This window comes from Coptis chinensis, chromosome 1 (genome assembly GCF_015680905.1).
Source record: "Coptis chinensis isolate HL-2020 chromosome 1, ASM1568090v1, whole genome shotgun sequence".
Taxonomy (NCBI): Eukaryota; Viridiplantae; Streptophyta; class Magnoliopsida; order Ranunculales; family Ranunculaceae; genus Coptis; species Coptis chinensis.
The window spans coordinates 87,351,373-87,368,196 of NC_141456.1; the positions used below are offsets into that span (position 1 = coordinate 87,351,373).

General features: G+C 38.1%; 1 protein-coding gene across 1 annotated transcript; it reads right to left on the minus strand.

Annotated features, from left to right (window-relative positions):
- Positions 1-467: 467 nt before the first annotated feature.
- On the minus strand, positions 468-14,785 carry LOC147525648 (cucumisin-like). The gene is made up of 13 exons (XM_086580231.1): positions 13,790-14,785; positions 13,045-13,139; positions 12,188-12,279; positions 11,821-12,058; positions 11,484-11,596; positions 10,809-10,936; positions 10,420-10,710; positions 3,440-3,509; positions 3,203-3,332; positions 2,492-2,716; positions 1,747-1,858; positions 1,265-1,478; positions 468-1,181 (listed from the first exon to the last, which is right to left on the minus strand). The coding sequence occupies exons 2-13, from the start codon at positions 13,122-13,124 to the stop codon at positions 631-633; spliced, it is 2,244 nt and encodes a 747-aa protein (XP_086436357.1). The 5' UTR covers positions 13,125-13,139; positions 13,790-14,785; the 3' UTR covers positions 468-630.
- Positions 14,786-16,824: the final 2,039 nt, after the last annotated feature.

A 16,824-nucleotide genomic window follows, 5' to 3' on the forward strand; every position in this document is an offset into this window, starting at 1 on the left:
CATAGCCTGGTCAGTTTTAAATATATGTGAAAGCTTAATGAGAAGGTAAACTGGTAAAAGCATTGTGAACATTTTTATTTGTTATCATGTTAACTATTCCTTCGTAATATTTGTTTACACTGATTTTTCTTCATAAACTTGCGACATTAATAAATTTGCTTCGTGCCAACTGTATGAGAAAATAGATAATACTTAAAACTTTAGTAACATTAATCAATAGATGTACGCATGATGTTTTGTATTCTTTCTATTGGCTGCACAATGCAACACCCTCCCGACATACGTTCTCTCTTCTTAGACATTTTTTTTAATTGCATCAGGAAACTGTGAGATTGAACGCATAGTGGATAAGTACTTGGATGATATAGAACAGGGGAGCAGATTGAGTGGTAGAGCTGCTAGTAGTAATTAAGTAACCAATGCTAATTGCTAAAGCTGGGATCCGATTGTTCATCCAACACAAACAGCAAGATGATGGGTCTTTTTTTATTAAGAACGTAGGGTATCACAATAACATTTTACCCCAAGTGACTTAATATAGCTTTTTACAAAATGAATCACTTCACTTGTACTTTCAACAGCTTGACAATCTCTGCTCATCTGTTAGCGTTGACACAGAGAAATTTAGTTTTAAGTGTTAATAATGGAAATTTCATTGACTTCTACTAACACAACAATTGAACTCCGCACACTGTGCACACCATCAGACCAGGTCAATGAAGTAGAGACAACTGCATTGGTTTCAAATACTCCTCCAGTAATATTGACAGCAAAATCTTGTTGCTCGTTCATTGACTTGAACGATTGAATACTTGGAGTAACAGTAATATTTAGCTGTGGTTGCTCGCTGATTATTGCCTTGTATGTAGAACATGCAGAGCCAACATTGGTAACCTTCCTTGGGAAATATTTATGAAATGGTTGTTTCGTATTGACATATGAAGTCATTGACGGATAGTTGAGAAGCGACTCGTCTCCCTCTACTTGACCACAAGTTACATTCCTACCCGTTATGACTTTAAGTGCATCCACTGAGTAATGTTTGTTGCAAAGCATCTCTACGTAGTCATTTTCTGAAATATCATATACTAAGCCAGGATCTACAGCCTTTACTGGATTGACTTGACCGGCGCCATAAGCAAATTCCCCCCGTGTTGGATCAACGTTTTTCATGGGAGAGGCTACAAAATCAAATATATCTTACGGAAGCGTTTTGTACGATATCTATGGTATACGGATAATTATGTTCAGAGTAAAACATCACCTGTGGTCATCAATGCAGATTTAATTGCTGCAGGGGACCATTTTGGATGATATGTTTTAACATAAATCGCTGCCCCAGTGACATGAGGACAACCCATAGATGTCCCCGATTTAATATTATACGTCACTGAGCGTTTGTCGCCTTTAACATTTGAAAACAAGCCTTTTGGAGACCAAGCTGCTAGAATGCCAACTCCTGGAGCGCTAATGTCCGGCTGCAATAAATGTGAATAACAGTTCCAATACAAGCAAAACCAACATTATTATTTTTTTTCTAAGCAAATATTTTATTAAGAGTGAAAATGAAAGTGTACAGAGTACAAGTACAAGGTGACTTATAGCCCGCAAAAAACAGCAGTGTTACATGAAGTTAATCAAATCTGAAGTATGGCTGATTAGGGACCTCCCATTTGGTGATCCATGGGGATTTTACATCATACACTAATCCACATATTAGCACAAAATAAATTGAAGAAAATGCACCTTAAGAATGAGTGGCGTGACAGTACTAGGGCCCCTGGAAGAGAAAGATGCCACAGATGGAGCACTAGAATCATATGCAGCTTCACCTTGATAGATAATGGCCGTGGGGTCACTGTACATAGCAAGCAGAAAGTTCAACTTTTACTTCAGCTAAAGTTCTGTCTTAGAAAATTTAGACTGATGCCACAAATAAGCTTTCATTGGATTTATATAACTGCGGCACTTTAGTACACTACTAGATATTAGATCTTCACATAGTCGTGATTTAGCTAGATTAGATTCTTCAAGTGAAGCTGTAATGTAGCAGTGGAAAATAAGTTAAAACGGTTCTCTATCGGTCTAACACTCTAACTTGGGCGGAGTCAAACTCCGCAGCAGTAGTCAAGACTTTTCAAAGTGGCAAAGTCCATTGGGCAATCAAAGCTAAATGGAACAAGGTTAAGCAAAAGGCTAATTGGATTAATGTAACAAGTACATGGCGGGAGTCGAATTTTAGCGCGTATTGTTGTGCTAAGAAAGGCGTGCGCGCTACTACTAAAAGGAATTCAACAATAGTGGGGTTGCAAACCGGACTTTCTAAATAGGATAGAAACGGTCCTGATGTAACTTACTTTAGATTTACGCACTGAGGAGGTTAAGAAGAGTCTTTTTGGACAATTCTAACTCCAATTTTTTTATTCATTGTAATATTTTGTTATTAATTAATACAATTACCCTTTAGCAAAAAAAAAAGTAACACTCTAACCTGGTAGTATTCAGATATATTAAGATTTTGGAACGATCAGGATTATTGCTAATAACAGTAGCTGGTAGGGGAAAACTGAAGGCGATTTCTTGTGTTTTGTTAGTTACCACCACTGCTCCCAGAGCACCAGCTTCAAAAGCACCTCTCGTACCATTAACTGCACCACACACAACGATTTTCCCCTCCACCAATTTTTTATCCAAGCTACCAGGAACGCACCTAGAACTGATAAATGAAAAAGAAATAGTCAAGTTGATTTGTGGAATGAAGGTTAAATAAGAACAATAGTTCTAATAATTAATATGATGTGGTCTATTGCCTTGAGCCTTCGTCTGCCGTGCTAATTGCGGCATCGCCTCCATATGTCAGTGGGGAGAGAGTTTGTGTCGTTTCAAAACCATTGACTATAATGGGAATTTTTTGTGGAGGCCTTCTTCATGGTCAGTCGGTGAATATACTGTTTTTTTTTTCTCGACAACGCAGTTGATGAATAACTGACTATTCTCAATCAAATCCCTAATTCTCAATCAAATCCCAAATTCTCAATCAAATCTATGCCACCTTCACTCATCAAATCCCTAATTCTCAATCAATCCCTAATTCTCAATCAAATCCCAAATTCTCAATCAGTGACACCAACCTATTAATATAATCCCTAATTCTCAATCCCAAATACTCAATCTCATTGCTCAAAGAAATATATCAGTCAACCTTCTGGTTGAGGCGATATTCCACTTCTCAAACCATCGCCACTTAAACTTTAACTTTAAGCTTTCTTTAGTTAAGTTCTTAACAAGCCCATGATCAATAATAGCCCACCTTGCTATCTGTCCATATATTCCTGCTAAAATCCTGCAATGCATACATTGTCAGTTCAGGAATGACGCCTCTCATTGGCTGTGATATCATCTTATTTGATTGGCTGCTCGTGCTCTATATCAAACACACCACCAGATTCTGCATGTTGCCTAGCTGTGGCTATAGTCTCACGCTTGTGATCTATATTCCTGGTAAAATCCTGCAATGCAAACATTGTCAGTTCAGGAATGAAGCATCTCTTTAGCTGTGATATCATTTTAATTTGATTGGCTGCTCGTGCTCTATATCAAACACACCAGATTCTGCATGTTGCCTACCTGTGCTCTCTATCACCAATATCTAAGTTTTGCATCACTTCCATTGGGGGTTTACTTCTTTTCAGATACAGTGATTATGTTCAGCTCTGTAGCTGATTTTTAACTTATAATACACGACTTCTCTGTGGAGTTTTCCCCTGCCTGAGTTTACTTGTAATGATATCTGTCTTAATCTAGACTCTTCTCTGGCTTAATACGGGTTATGAGCTCAATGGGCAATGATGGTCTAAGGATAGAGGTTGCCATTTGGCAGTTTAGTTTCATAAAATGGAGATTATGGCTAGATTTTGGGGTTTTATGCATCTGAGATGGACTTGTATGGATGGGTAAGTGATGAGGTGGTGTTGATACCTCTTGACCGTGAAGGGATTGTGTTTGAATTTGGGTTTGTATATAAGGTTATCGCCAAATTTCTTTTCTTCACACTTCTACAAACAGAGATTCTTCACTTCTTCCGGTTACATGAGCCATACCACAACCAAGGTTCTCATCTTCCACTAACCAACCAAATTACGTTTGAACTTCTAGCTATGGAATTTCTTTGCCAAGATCTTGGATGCCTTATCTTGAACCACCAATGATAACCGTTCGACAAAATGAAGAGTCTTTATGTAGGCCATAATAAGTCCACTCTCTTTGGTCGTGTTCTAGATGGCAGAATGAATATGACAACTATAAAATCAGCTCTGGAAAAAGCATGGTCTCCTTTCAAGATTGAAGACATGTGTCTCTACAAAGGGGAAATATATCAAATTCGGATGGAGTCTCAGGAACAGGTCGCTTCACTTCACAAGGCGACCTTGGATTGTTGCCGACATATTTTTCAGATTATTTCATGGATGGATTTCTATGAAACCAACGACTTAAACTTCTCTAAGTTTTATGTGTGGATGCAGCTGCATAACTATCCTGATGTGTTTCTTGACAAGGAGATTATTGAGGGGAATTTGGTCGAAACTGGTTATTTTGATATGTCCGATCTCAAATTCCTAGAGTTGTATCCTAAGACGGAAACACAGCCTAATTGTGTTCGAGTTAAAGTGGTCTTTGGATGTTCATGCACCAATTCCCCTGGTTTCTCATACCAAGATCCATAGATGGTGTTGACCGGATATCGTTTCTTTTGAGTATCTCCCGGTTTTTGTTTTAAGTGTGGCTTCATTGGACATAATTTTGCGGCTTGTAAGGTAACCGAAGATAACCATGGGGCCGATGTTCGAAGTTTCTCCGGTGGACAAAGGTTTCAATTTTACTCTTCCAAAACTTCGAATGGTTCCAAAGCCATTTGGTAATGAGAATGGTCTCTCGATTCTCCTTGATGCTTAACCCGATCTAAACAAACCTTTTCTTCCGATGATCAAAAATGTTGTCGACTCATCCTCAGAAATTCAAAGCGCACACCTGCTTTGAAAAGTTAAAAGCTCCTATGATCATCGATATATCGCCACCTCAACTGCAGGCATGAGGGTCCTAGCAATGAACCGGATGCCATATTCCACATGATCACCTACCTATTGCAGTGGAAGCAAATAACCCTGGACAGCTGGGTTTTACAACTCAAATGGATTTCAATAATTTTCATCCTCTGCATGAACTGGAATACCAGCCTGGGTTTGCTCATATATAACAACCGACGACGCTAAGAGGCTTCATTTCATTGATTTGGGTTGGGTTACATCATCGATGATTACTCTTATAAAAGACAAGAGATATCGCAAGGGGTTGCGACCAAGGATAAGAGGATACATGATCGGGAGAATGTCAATGAACTAGTTGATAGTTTCTTTGAGGCAGATCGCGAATCAAGAAGAAAAACTCCTATTCATGATGAAGTTGAAGTAGAGGTTGAACGTCCCAACACACTGCACAAGAGTACTGCTGGGAAAGGCAAAAAGCTTCAGTCGGTTAAGGGGCCTGGCCGTAAGCAGACCCCAAGGTTTCCATGAGTCTACTTGCTTGGAACAGTCGAGGGAGTGGCCGCCCTTCGATGATGGAAGAGCTGAAAAATAAAATCAGAGTTGTCAGGCCTTTCTTTAGTTTTGTTATGGAAACTAAGTGTTCTGTAAATAAAGGTGTCAGACTTATTAAAAGGTTAGGAGATTTCGAGTCTTTTGTAGTTCCAAGCTGCGGGTTGTCTGGTGGGTTGTGGATCTTTTGGGATAAATCTGTGGTGGTAGATGTGTTGATGTATGATTCCTGGTTCATTCACTGTAAAATAGCAGTACAACTGAATGGGGTAAAGGAATGTTTCTTTTTGTCTTGTGTCTATGGTAATTCTAAATCTTGTGTTAGGAGATTACAGGTGGCAAAGCACTGCTTCTTGCTATGTTTAAGCCTAACAATAATGAATCATGGTTGCTCATGGGAGATTTTAATGAAATAACTTGTCCAGAGGAAAAATGTGGGGGAAAACCTTTTAATTATCCTAAAGTGAGGTTTTTCTTGGATATGATTGATGAGTGTGAGCTGTTTGATTTAGGTTTTGTTGGTAGTATTTACACTTGGACAAATAAACAGAATGGGAGCCACAGAATATGGGAAAGAATTGATCGCATGATGGCAAATGAAGCTTGGCGTTCTACTTTTTCTGGCTGTAGAGTTCTTCATGAGTTGGCCACCACTTCTGATCATAAGTTTCTGATTTTAAAATTGCTACAAGACCGGGTTATGATTAGAAGGCCGTTCAGGTTTGAAATAATGTGGGCGCAACATGATGGGTGTCAGGAACAGATAAGAGATGCCTTTCACAAGGAGTTGCAAGGTTCTCCTTCTTTTGTACTATGTAAGAAGCTGCAAAATTGTAAAACGAATTTAAGATGGTGGAATAAACATGTTTTTGGAGATGTTGAACATAAGTTGGACCGTTCTCTCTGAGGCTGAAAGTGAGATTCAACGTTTGATAGAGAATCACAACGCCCATGAGATGATTTATTCAGGGGTGGAGAATGAATTGATGATGGAACATAATGATATTCCGTACGTAAAGCAAATCATTAGGCGTAAAGCTTGCCCGGATTGGTTCCAATTTGGAGAAACGAGAACACAAGTTCTACCATAATATTGTAAGTTGTCGTAGACAAAGAAATCACATACACTCAATTAAAGATACTAATGGTGCCATTTTAACCGAACGGCGATGATAGGGGATAGGCTCGTGCTTTTTTGAAGACACAATGACTACTTGGACCCCTGATCTCTCATCTCAGATTTTCAATGTTCCAGCCCCATCACTTGAAGAATCAGAAAAAGCAAATCTGTTAAAAGGAGTTGATACTGATGAAATTGTCACTGCTCTGAAGCATATGAAGCCTTTTAAATCTCCAGGACCGGATGGATATCAGGCATTCTTTTTTCAGCATTTTTGGAATTTGGTGGGGGATCAAGTAAGTGCAACAGTAAAGTCTTTTTTCCTTTCGGGCTCTTTCTCCCTGCAGCTAAATCATTCTTTCATTGCTTTAATTCCAAAAATCATGAATCCTTCTCTACCGGAACATTTTCGGCCAATCAGTTTGACAAATGTGGTCTATAAAATTATCTCTAAGATTATTGTCAATCGATTGAGACCTATCCTCCAAAGAATCATTGGTCCTTTTCAGACTGCCTTCTTACCCAAGCGTAGTATTCATGACAATGTTTTGCTTGCAAATGAATTTTATCATAAGATAAGAGGCCATGGGAACAGGAAAGCGAAATATTTTGCTCTGAAGATTGATATGCAGAAAGCGTATGATAAAATTGAATGGAGTTTTCTGCGGGTGATGCTAGCAAAGTTCGACTTTCCGGTGGATTGGATTAACAAGATACTATTTTGTGTTCAGAATGTTTCTTATTCGGTGTTACTCAATGGAGCTGCACATGGTTTTTTTAAACCATCTAGAGGACTAAGACAGGGTGATCCACTGTCGCCCTATCTTTTTATATTATGTTCAGAGCTACTATCTTTGAATTTCTTGAAACTGAACAGAGAAGGGATTATACATGGTTGTAAATTGGGTAGATTCTGTCAACCGGTTTCTCACTTAATGTATGCGGATGATCTTTTAGTTCTAGGTAAGTGTGGTTTTGAGGAGCAGCATCATTTGAACAATCTGCTCAAGGAGTACTGTAAAGTTTCAGGTCAGACTATCAATAGAGCCAAGTCCCAAATAATTCATCACCCCAAATTGCATCGAAGGTTTGTTTACTTTTTGAGAAAAAGTTTCATGATGCCGTCGACTTCGGTCATGCCACTGTACTTGGGAGTACCACATTTAACAGGCAAGGGTAGAGCTCAAAGGTTTTCTCCTCTTTTGGAAAGATTTCAAAGGAAACTGGCAGGTTGGAAAGCGAGTTGTTTATCTAAGGCTGGCAGACTTACTCTAGTAAATTCAGTTTTATCTTCACTGCCTACTCATATGATGTCCTGTACAATTTTACCTGCCCGGATCCTGGATCGAATGGAGATTATCCGAAGATCTTTCTTATGGGGTCATACACCAGAGACAAGGAAACTGCATTTTTTTCCATGGAGGGTAGCATGTATGTCAAAGAATAATGGTGGACTGGGCATTAAGGAACTACAGTTACAAAATTATGTTTTACTGGCAAAGAAAGGATGGGATCTGCTGAATCCCACATCTTTATGGGCACTGCAAATGAAACAGAGGTACTTTCACAACTCCAGTTTCTTGATGGCGTAGTCAAATCAAATTCATCCGTTATGTGGAAAAACATTTGTGCAACCCTAAAACATTCTCAATCTTTGGCTCGGTTTGGAAACTGGGTAATGGTACTTCTATTAATGCATGGGAGGAAAAATGGATTCCATATACTGAGGATTTGCCTGAAATTACTGGGAAACCACTTGACTGTCCTTTTAGCTTTGTTTCTGACTTCATTAACATGGACACTAATACTTGGGACTGGGAGAGGTTAAATGAATTTTGGCCTGTAGAATATGTTGAAAGAATTGTTTCGATAATTTTAACGCCAAATGAGAAGGATACTTTGATCTGGAAATGGGAGGACCATGGAGAATACTCGGTGAAGTCCGCATATAATGGTTGCATTCAGTTGATTACACCAACAGACACTTCAGATCGGGATAATAATTTTTTTAGACAGGTTTGGAAGATGAAAGTCTCGTTCAAACAAAGATTTTTCATATGGCAATGCTTGCAAGGTGTCGCCCCCAACAAATGGATTTTTGGCATCTCATCATTTTCAAGTTTATCCCGATTGCACTTTGTGTGAGTGCTTTTCTGAAACTCAAAATCATGTTTTCTTTGAGTGTTCTTTTGCTCGAGCTATTTGGTGTGGCACAAATTTTAGTGGCCTGGTTGATCAGAGAAGTTTGAATGTTGGTAGTTTTAAGGACCAGTTATTATGTTTATTGAAATATATAAGGACAGGGCAAAATGGGGAGGTACAGTGCTGCTACTTTGTGGGGGTTTTGTGGTTTATTTGGATCGCGAGAAATGAAACAAGATTTCAAGGTAAGCGTCCGCATCCGTCTCGCTACATCCACAGAGCATTGAAACACATACAGCTGGTTACGGAAGTCATGTTCCGGCAAAAACATAAAGAACAAATGCTTGTATATATTAAATGGTTTCCACCAAATGCAGACATGGTAAAACTGAATACAGATGGGGCTTCTATTGGGAATCCAGGATCGGCAGGTGGAGGATGTATTCTCAGGGATGTTGCGGGTCGTTTCATTATGGGAGCTTCGATTCCAATTTTTTTCGCAACCAGTAATGAAGCGGAATTTATCGCTCTGTTATATGGACTCCAAATTGTGTTAGAAGCGGGATATCGGAAGTTGGAGGTTGAAACAGATTCTCAATTGCTTTATAAAGTTTTAAAGGATGAAATCATTGATTGTCACTTTGGTCACTAGCTTCGAATTACTATTCAGATTAAGTTAGTGCTCTCTGCAAATTCCATGAAGTGCACTTCATTGGGTTTATCGGGGAGGCAAATGGTGCTGCGGATGCAATCGGCTTCGCATGCACTCATCAAGTAAAAAATTTTCGTCATAGGTCAAGATCGATGTACATTTTTCATCCGGACTGCCGAGATCTTTCTTTCCTTCCGCCTTTCTCGTCGGTGTGGTGGCATGATCCCCCAATGGTTGTAAATATGCAAGTCCTTTATGATGTATTAGGATTATGTAAATTACGTTTGGTATAATAAAGGTTTATTCTTAACCAAAAAAAAAAAAAAAAAAACCATTGACTGCAACTCCCTAATCAAAATAAATGTGTTTTAAGCATAGTCACAAATTTGGAATCCATCGTTAATTCGGCAATGATCAAATCCTTAATTCGTACAAATTCGTTTATAAAATCAGAAAAAATCGGGAAAATCATAAATAATTAAAACATAAAATAGTTTGCCATGTGTGATTGTGCATTATGTCAAAGTTATTTCGAGCATATATCAAATTCAAAATTTACAAATATATATGTAAAGTCTTGTTATATCCTATGATATCCTACAAATATTTGCAATTCAGAAAATAAAATATTAAAATAAATGAATCGAAAGCTATTCATCATTAAAAAAATCAGAAAAAATTGTTAAAAATTGGTAAACATCGAGAATTAAAAGACTTTTACCGTTTTTACAGTTTATTTGTTTAGAAATTCGGTAACTAGTCAATTTCGAAACTTTTTACATTTTTTTGAAAAAACCCGGATATTTTTTTGACTATGGTTTTAAGTGAGAACATACCTAGCTTCTAAGTATGTTGAGTATAACTATGAACTACCTTTAATAGGACAACAAACTGATGGAACATGAACTTGCCTCAAGGGTCATATTATTGCCTAACTCTACGTTGCTTATGATCCTGCGGTCAATAGTGCTTGCTCCAGTACTTAGAATCCATGGTGCATCATTCCTTAGAGTCTTCATACCTGGTCCAAAATTTCCAGTTGAAGCAGATACAAGTATTCCCTTCTGCATGGCATGAAATGACCTGATTGCAATGGCATTGTCCGAAAAAGCCTTATGTTGTTCAATATGTCCAAGTGAAATGGATATGACATCAACACCATCAGAAATTGCATCGTGAAGTCCAGCTAGTATGTCATGTTCCTGACACCAGTCAAAACACACTTTATACACGGCAATTCTAGCAGATGGAACAGCTCCTCTTACAGTTCCTTTTGTGATACCGAAAAAGCTAAGCTAACGTCTTCCACTTCTCGCCCAGCTATAGTAGATTCAACGTGAGTTCCGTGTCCATCTATATCACGTGGAGATTTCCCTTCTGAAGAGAAATTTCCATCAGCTTTGTAGAACTTCGTGTTGGGAGATTTCACTAGAAGGTCACACCTCAATCTAGCTACTTTCTATCCCAAATGATTTCAACTTGGAGATCACACCAACGAAATCACCCACCCAAGACTTTGGTAGTTATCACAACAACCTCAACAAAGCAAAACCACTACTGTATCATCACAATTCATAGCAACAATAATAATGGAAGTAAATATGCAAAGAGACACAAAGATTTAGGTGGTTCGGTAAATGTTATCTACATCCACACACAAGAGCTGAGTTTCCTTTATAACAAAGATTGGAGAGTTTACAAGAGATCAAGAATCAATAAGAAGAGGCCTCACTCAAACCCTAGCTCAATAGAGCTCCCACAATACCCTAGAAATGAATCTCTCAAAGTTCTCATTCAAAACCCTAATCTATTACCTTTATATAGGTGTACATAGACAAAAGGGGAAGAAAAATGGGCTTGGGCGCAATTTCGAGCATGGCCTATGGCCATAGGTGGCCTTGGCCTTGGTCAAATAAGTGGCCTTGGCGCTTCTTCTTCGGACATCGATGGATCTGTAGCATGGCCGAAAGTGCACCCATGGATGGCCCGCGCCCCTCTTCATCAGATTCAGAAGTCGAGAGTGGCATACGGACACCGGAGCAAAGCTCGACGGTTCCAACAGCCCAACACTTCGCCCCTATAATTTTGCTGCAGTGCACAGAATAAACTGAATGTTATTGACAACAAAAGCCAGTAGAAGTTTTTCTACTCCTTTTTCGTATTTGGTAATTAATAGTCTGTATCTTCTACTTTTAGCACTAACGTGTGGTCTATAGCTTCAAATTTAATAAAATTCATAGTGTTGGTAAGTATAGAGATAAAAAATTCAATTACAAAATGATGTTCAGCCAAAAGAGACAGGTAATACTTACTTGTTACAAGTAAAGTTATGGCAAGTTCCCTTCCATTTACTAGGAGGCGGGCCAATACCACTCGCATTGAAGCTTAAGGACTCTGGCCAGATTCCAGTATCAATTACACCGACAATGATGTTACTTTCAACTTCAGGTACTCTGTTTACGGTTCTAGGAAAAGCCAAGAAATCCCATGATCTTGTTGTTTGAGGGTGGTGTGTTTTACTAAGAAAAACTGAGACTACACCCTTCGTGCCTACAAGACAATTTTGTATAAAACAAAGGTAAGCAACCTCAAATGCTATAAACTAGAGCTGAAAGAAAACATGAACTACATATAGAGCGAAATTTTTGAGTCAAGAAACAAAAGAAACATATCACATACCAAGAAGCTTATTCTTCTCTTTATCTGTAAGCCAAGCTGCAAATCCGTTGAAACTATTTTTGTAGCTGTAAACCAAAGATTCTTGGGGAGAGCTGCACAAACCATAGAGGATATATTTGTTAATCAACAATGGAAATTCTTAACTTTGTGTGGCGTATTAATAGAGCTTATCGAATGGAACATTTATTCTTTATATAGCTTCAAGGATCCTTTGTCCTGCGACCTGAATGACCAACTGTCACCCTTGTCCTAATTGAATTCCACAAAATGTTATAATGGAAATTTTCAAATAGGGTGCTAGTACAATGAATTTTGATCTCTATGTATGGTTATGCATTCAAGTTAACAATTTGAACCATTATGTCTGCTGCACAAAATGCTGTGATCAAACTGTTAAAATCATTGCTTATTTGATCGCTATAGACACACTGTGACACACGTACAACTCGAAAAACGTTGTGTGTGTGCCCACGCCTCTGGCCTTTGGTGAGAAATCTACCCATGTGCCTGCTGTGTAGATAGGCGTAATCGCAAATCCCTATATAGTATGAGCATAAGTATCGCCGTTTATACTATCAGTTGAATGTTGGAGTTAATTTAGGCCATCGGGTTAAGATTATGACAAAATAAGTATTTTTGAGCAAGAGCCAAAAATTGTTTGGGAGATTACAGCATAAAAAAACATCTTTATTAGTTTAGCAAAATTGAATTGTACTTCATAGGAATATAAGACTGCAAGTACCTGAACTTAAATTCAAAACCAATACCAGTCGGGCCATGCAATATGCATGTACCATATGACATACTTGATTAGAGGCTAAGGGTATAAACTAATTAAAAGAAGGAAGAAACGATACCTGCCCTCAAGAACTTGCTCTAGTGCACTCAAATGTAGTTCAGATCCCAAAGAGTATCCCTCCTCTGTTTGTGCACCCATATATACAATGTAGATCTTCATCATAAGAAACAAGCAACAGAAGATTATGAGGACAAAAAACACCAAAAAATGTATCTGGTCATCTTTACCGAGGAAAATAGTGAAGAAATGGTCATATATATTTTTCTGTAAGAAAACTATAAATGTGTAAAATATTTCCTTGCCTTTCTTTCACTGTCAGCCTTGACAACATATTGGTTACTACAAGTTGAGAAGAAGATCATGGCAGAAATGAGCAGCAATGTGCCAGTAGAGGTCATACTAGCCATTGATTCAAAACACAAAAAAAAAAAAAAAAAAATGGATGGGACTACCTCTTATGCAGTGCGGGGCTAGGATGGTGTGAAGGTACACCCTGGCTAACCCTGCCTATCCAGAAAATAAAAACTACTACCATTGGAAACAGGTATATATACCGTACTAACTTATGGTAGAAAATGAAAAGAAAACTAATCCACACCGAACTAAAAACCTTAAAGCCCTCACCTTGCAAAAAATAAAACTATATCTCACAATTCCCTCTCAAGATAAACAGCATTGGTAAGTCTTGCTGACCAGTTCTATAATGGAACTGAAATGATTCTTTGTTTGTTGAATTCAATTTTCTGTTTTCGTACTTAGAGCCAGTTGTAAAGGAAGATATAAGAAGTAAATGATTAACTTACATGCTGTTGCAGAATCACTGAGCAACAAGAGCTGGTACAATAAGGACCATTTTAGGTAATAAAAATGAAAGCTAAATGATGATCTGAGATACAATAAGGACCATTTAATCAATAATCGAAATTGATGATCTATGATCTCTTCCATTGATATTTCTCGGTGTAACTAAAATATCCTTGTCTATATGGGCAAAAAAGGAAGGGGGTGACGATCGATGATCCCAGATGGCGTGTAATGGGATTCAACAGTTTGTTCCTTTGCCAAAACTTATCAAAATCAAATTCTTTTCTTATACATAAATTACATAGCTCAGACCAACGTAATATAAGAATATTTGAGGTAGATCCAAATCAAATAGAACTAAGGAATATATATGGAGACAGCAAACTTATTCATATGCCGTACTGCATAAATGCATATACAACTGGAACTCGATATAGGAGTTTTCAGTTAAGTGTTCACTGGTACCTTCACTGAACATTTACTAACACAACAATTGGACTCCTCACACTATGTACCCCATCAGACCATGTCAATGAAGCAGAGATTACTGCATTTGTTTCAAACACACCTCCAGTAACATAGACTACAAAATCTTGTTGCTCGTTCAAGGCCTTGAATGTTAGAATAGAAGGAGTAACAGTAATATTTAGCAAGGGTTGCTCACTAATTGTTGCCTTGTATGTAGACGTTGCAGACCCAACATTGGTGACTTTCCTCGGGAAAAATTTATGGAAAGGTTGTTTGACGGATAGTTGAGAAGCGCCTCGTCTCCCTTCAGTTGACCACAGGTAACAACATTCTTACCCGTTATGCCTTTAATTGCATCCAGTGAGTAATGTTAGTTGCAAAGCATCTCTACATAGTCATTTTCTAAAGTATCATATACTAAGCCAGGATCTACAGCATACGCTGGATCAATTTGACCGGCACCATAAGCGAATTCCCCTTGTGTTGGATCAACGTTTTTCTTGGGAGAGGCTACAAAATCAAATATATCTTACCTAAGCATTTTGTACGATATCTATGTTTTGCGAAAAATTATTGTCAGATCAAGTAAAGATCACCTGTGGTCATCATTGCAGATGTAATTGCTACAGGGGACCATGCTGGATGATATGTTTTAACATAAGTCGCTGCCCCAGTGACATGAGGACAAGCCATAGATGTTACCGAAATAATGTCACTGAGCGTGACATTGCCTTACAGTCAAGTTGATTTGAGGAATGGAAGTTAAAGAAGTACAATACTTCTACTAATATGATGTGGTCTATTGCCTTGAGCCTTCGTCTGTTGTGCTAATTGCAGCATCGCCTCCATATATCAGCGGAGAGAATGTTTGTGTTGTTTGAAAACTGTTGGTAACAATTGCTGCAACAAGAACAAACTGTGAATAAGAAGGCTGGGTGAGGCACGGATCAAACGCTTTTTTAAGGTTGTTTCGCATTTGTTCCTCTTTATGCAGGCAAAACGCATCAACCTCCAAGATACAACAACCAGATAGACTCTCCTTTGTTTACTACAGATAAACCAAAGAAGAAAAAACCAAAGAAGAAAAAAAGAACCACGATACTGATCTTATGATAGCCCTCAACTTAGTATGAAAATAGTTTTTCGCATACCATATTAGCTGCTGTTCTAGGAGTATTTATAGAGGAAAAACGTAGAGCACTTAGTAGATCCAAATAGGGTACTGATCTAGTTTCCCGATAAGAATTGGATTCTAGAAGTCTATCACATGTGTTTCCCAATCCATATCCAATTCTGTTTCCAAACTTATCCGGAAACAGTTTAAGAAAAATAGTCTACCAAAAAGAAGATAAGGGATCAAAGAGAGCCCAAGCCCAAGCCCAAGCCCAAGTTCACCTCTTGTTTTATTCAGAATAACACAACAATCCCCCACTTATTTTTGATAAAAACAAAATATAAAATATACTTAAGGGCAATCAATATCAGTATCAACATGTTATGCATAGATGAATGTGTCTACGACTTAAACCTTTACGTAGTGAAAATTACTCAAAGTATAAGAGCCATAAGTGACTAAGTCTTAAACTTAGGTCTTGAGTATACAATAAGTCATAATCACGCACAACATATCCAGTGTTCTCCTTTCATGTTCTGCACATTAAAGGCCATGTGCTCTCCTGGATTCGTGAATGATCTAGAGAATCAACCTTCATTCTCATAGATCAAAAGCGGCCTCTACTTTCACATTCACTAGGTGAGTCTATCAAGAGTGCTCCTGTAGCTATGCACTCTGCCCATAAGGACCATAGAACTTCATTAAGAGTTTTCCAAGAAAACTCAACCTATGTATTCGCTTCAGGATATCAGGCATTTTATTAATCAAGCATGGAATGATTAATAAACAACAATGCATGACTCATTACCAGCATTCTATGACTTGTTCTTCCCTTTGAACCTAGTTCTTGGGATCTCCAGTCCCTAGGTTGGGTTACCATTATAGATGTTCATCTTTCAATTGGCTTCAGTCCCATACTAATAGAATAGTCCACATTATATCACTGGCCAGAGCTTTGGTTTGTGAATCTACAAGGTTATCTTCAGATCTCACAAAATCAAAATAATATGGACTCTCCCAGTAATAGTTGTAATGCTATCAACAAAGTATCATTGTAATTAATACCATCTATCTTAGACTATTATATGAGTAAGAAGCCCTTGTACTCAACTAGCTTTTTCACTCGTACTAGCCAAAGCAATAATTAATCTCAGACTCTATAGCATACTATGCTATTATGGTCTGTTTCTTGGACTTCCAAGATACAACACCTCCACCAATGCTAAACACATAGCCACTGGTGATCTCAGAGTCTTCTGAAAGGATGTTATAATCTGAATCTATTGCCTGCTAGTATGCCTGCAAATAACACCTACTACATAGGCAATGTCAAGTCTTATACAATCTGTAGCATATCTCAAACTACCAATGATACTTGCATATTCCTTCAGATTCACAGGTTCACCATTATTCGCAAATAATTTAACACAGAGATCAAAAAGAGTACTCACA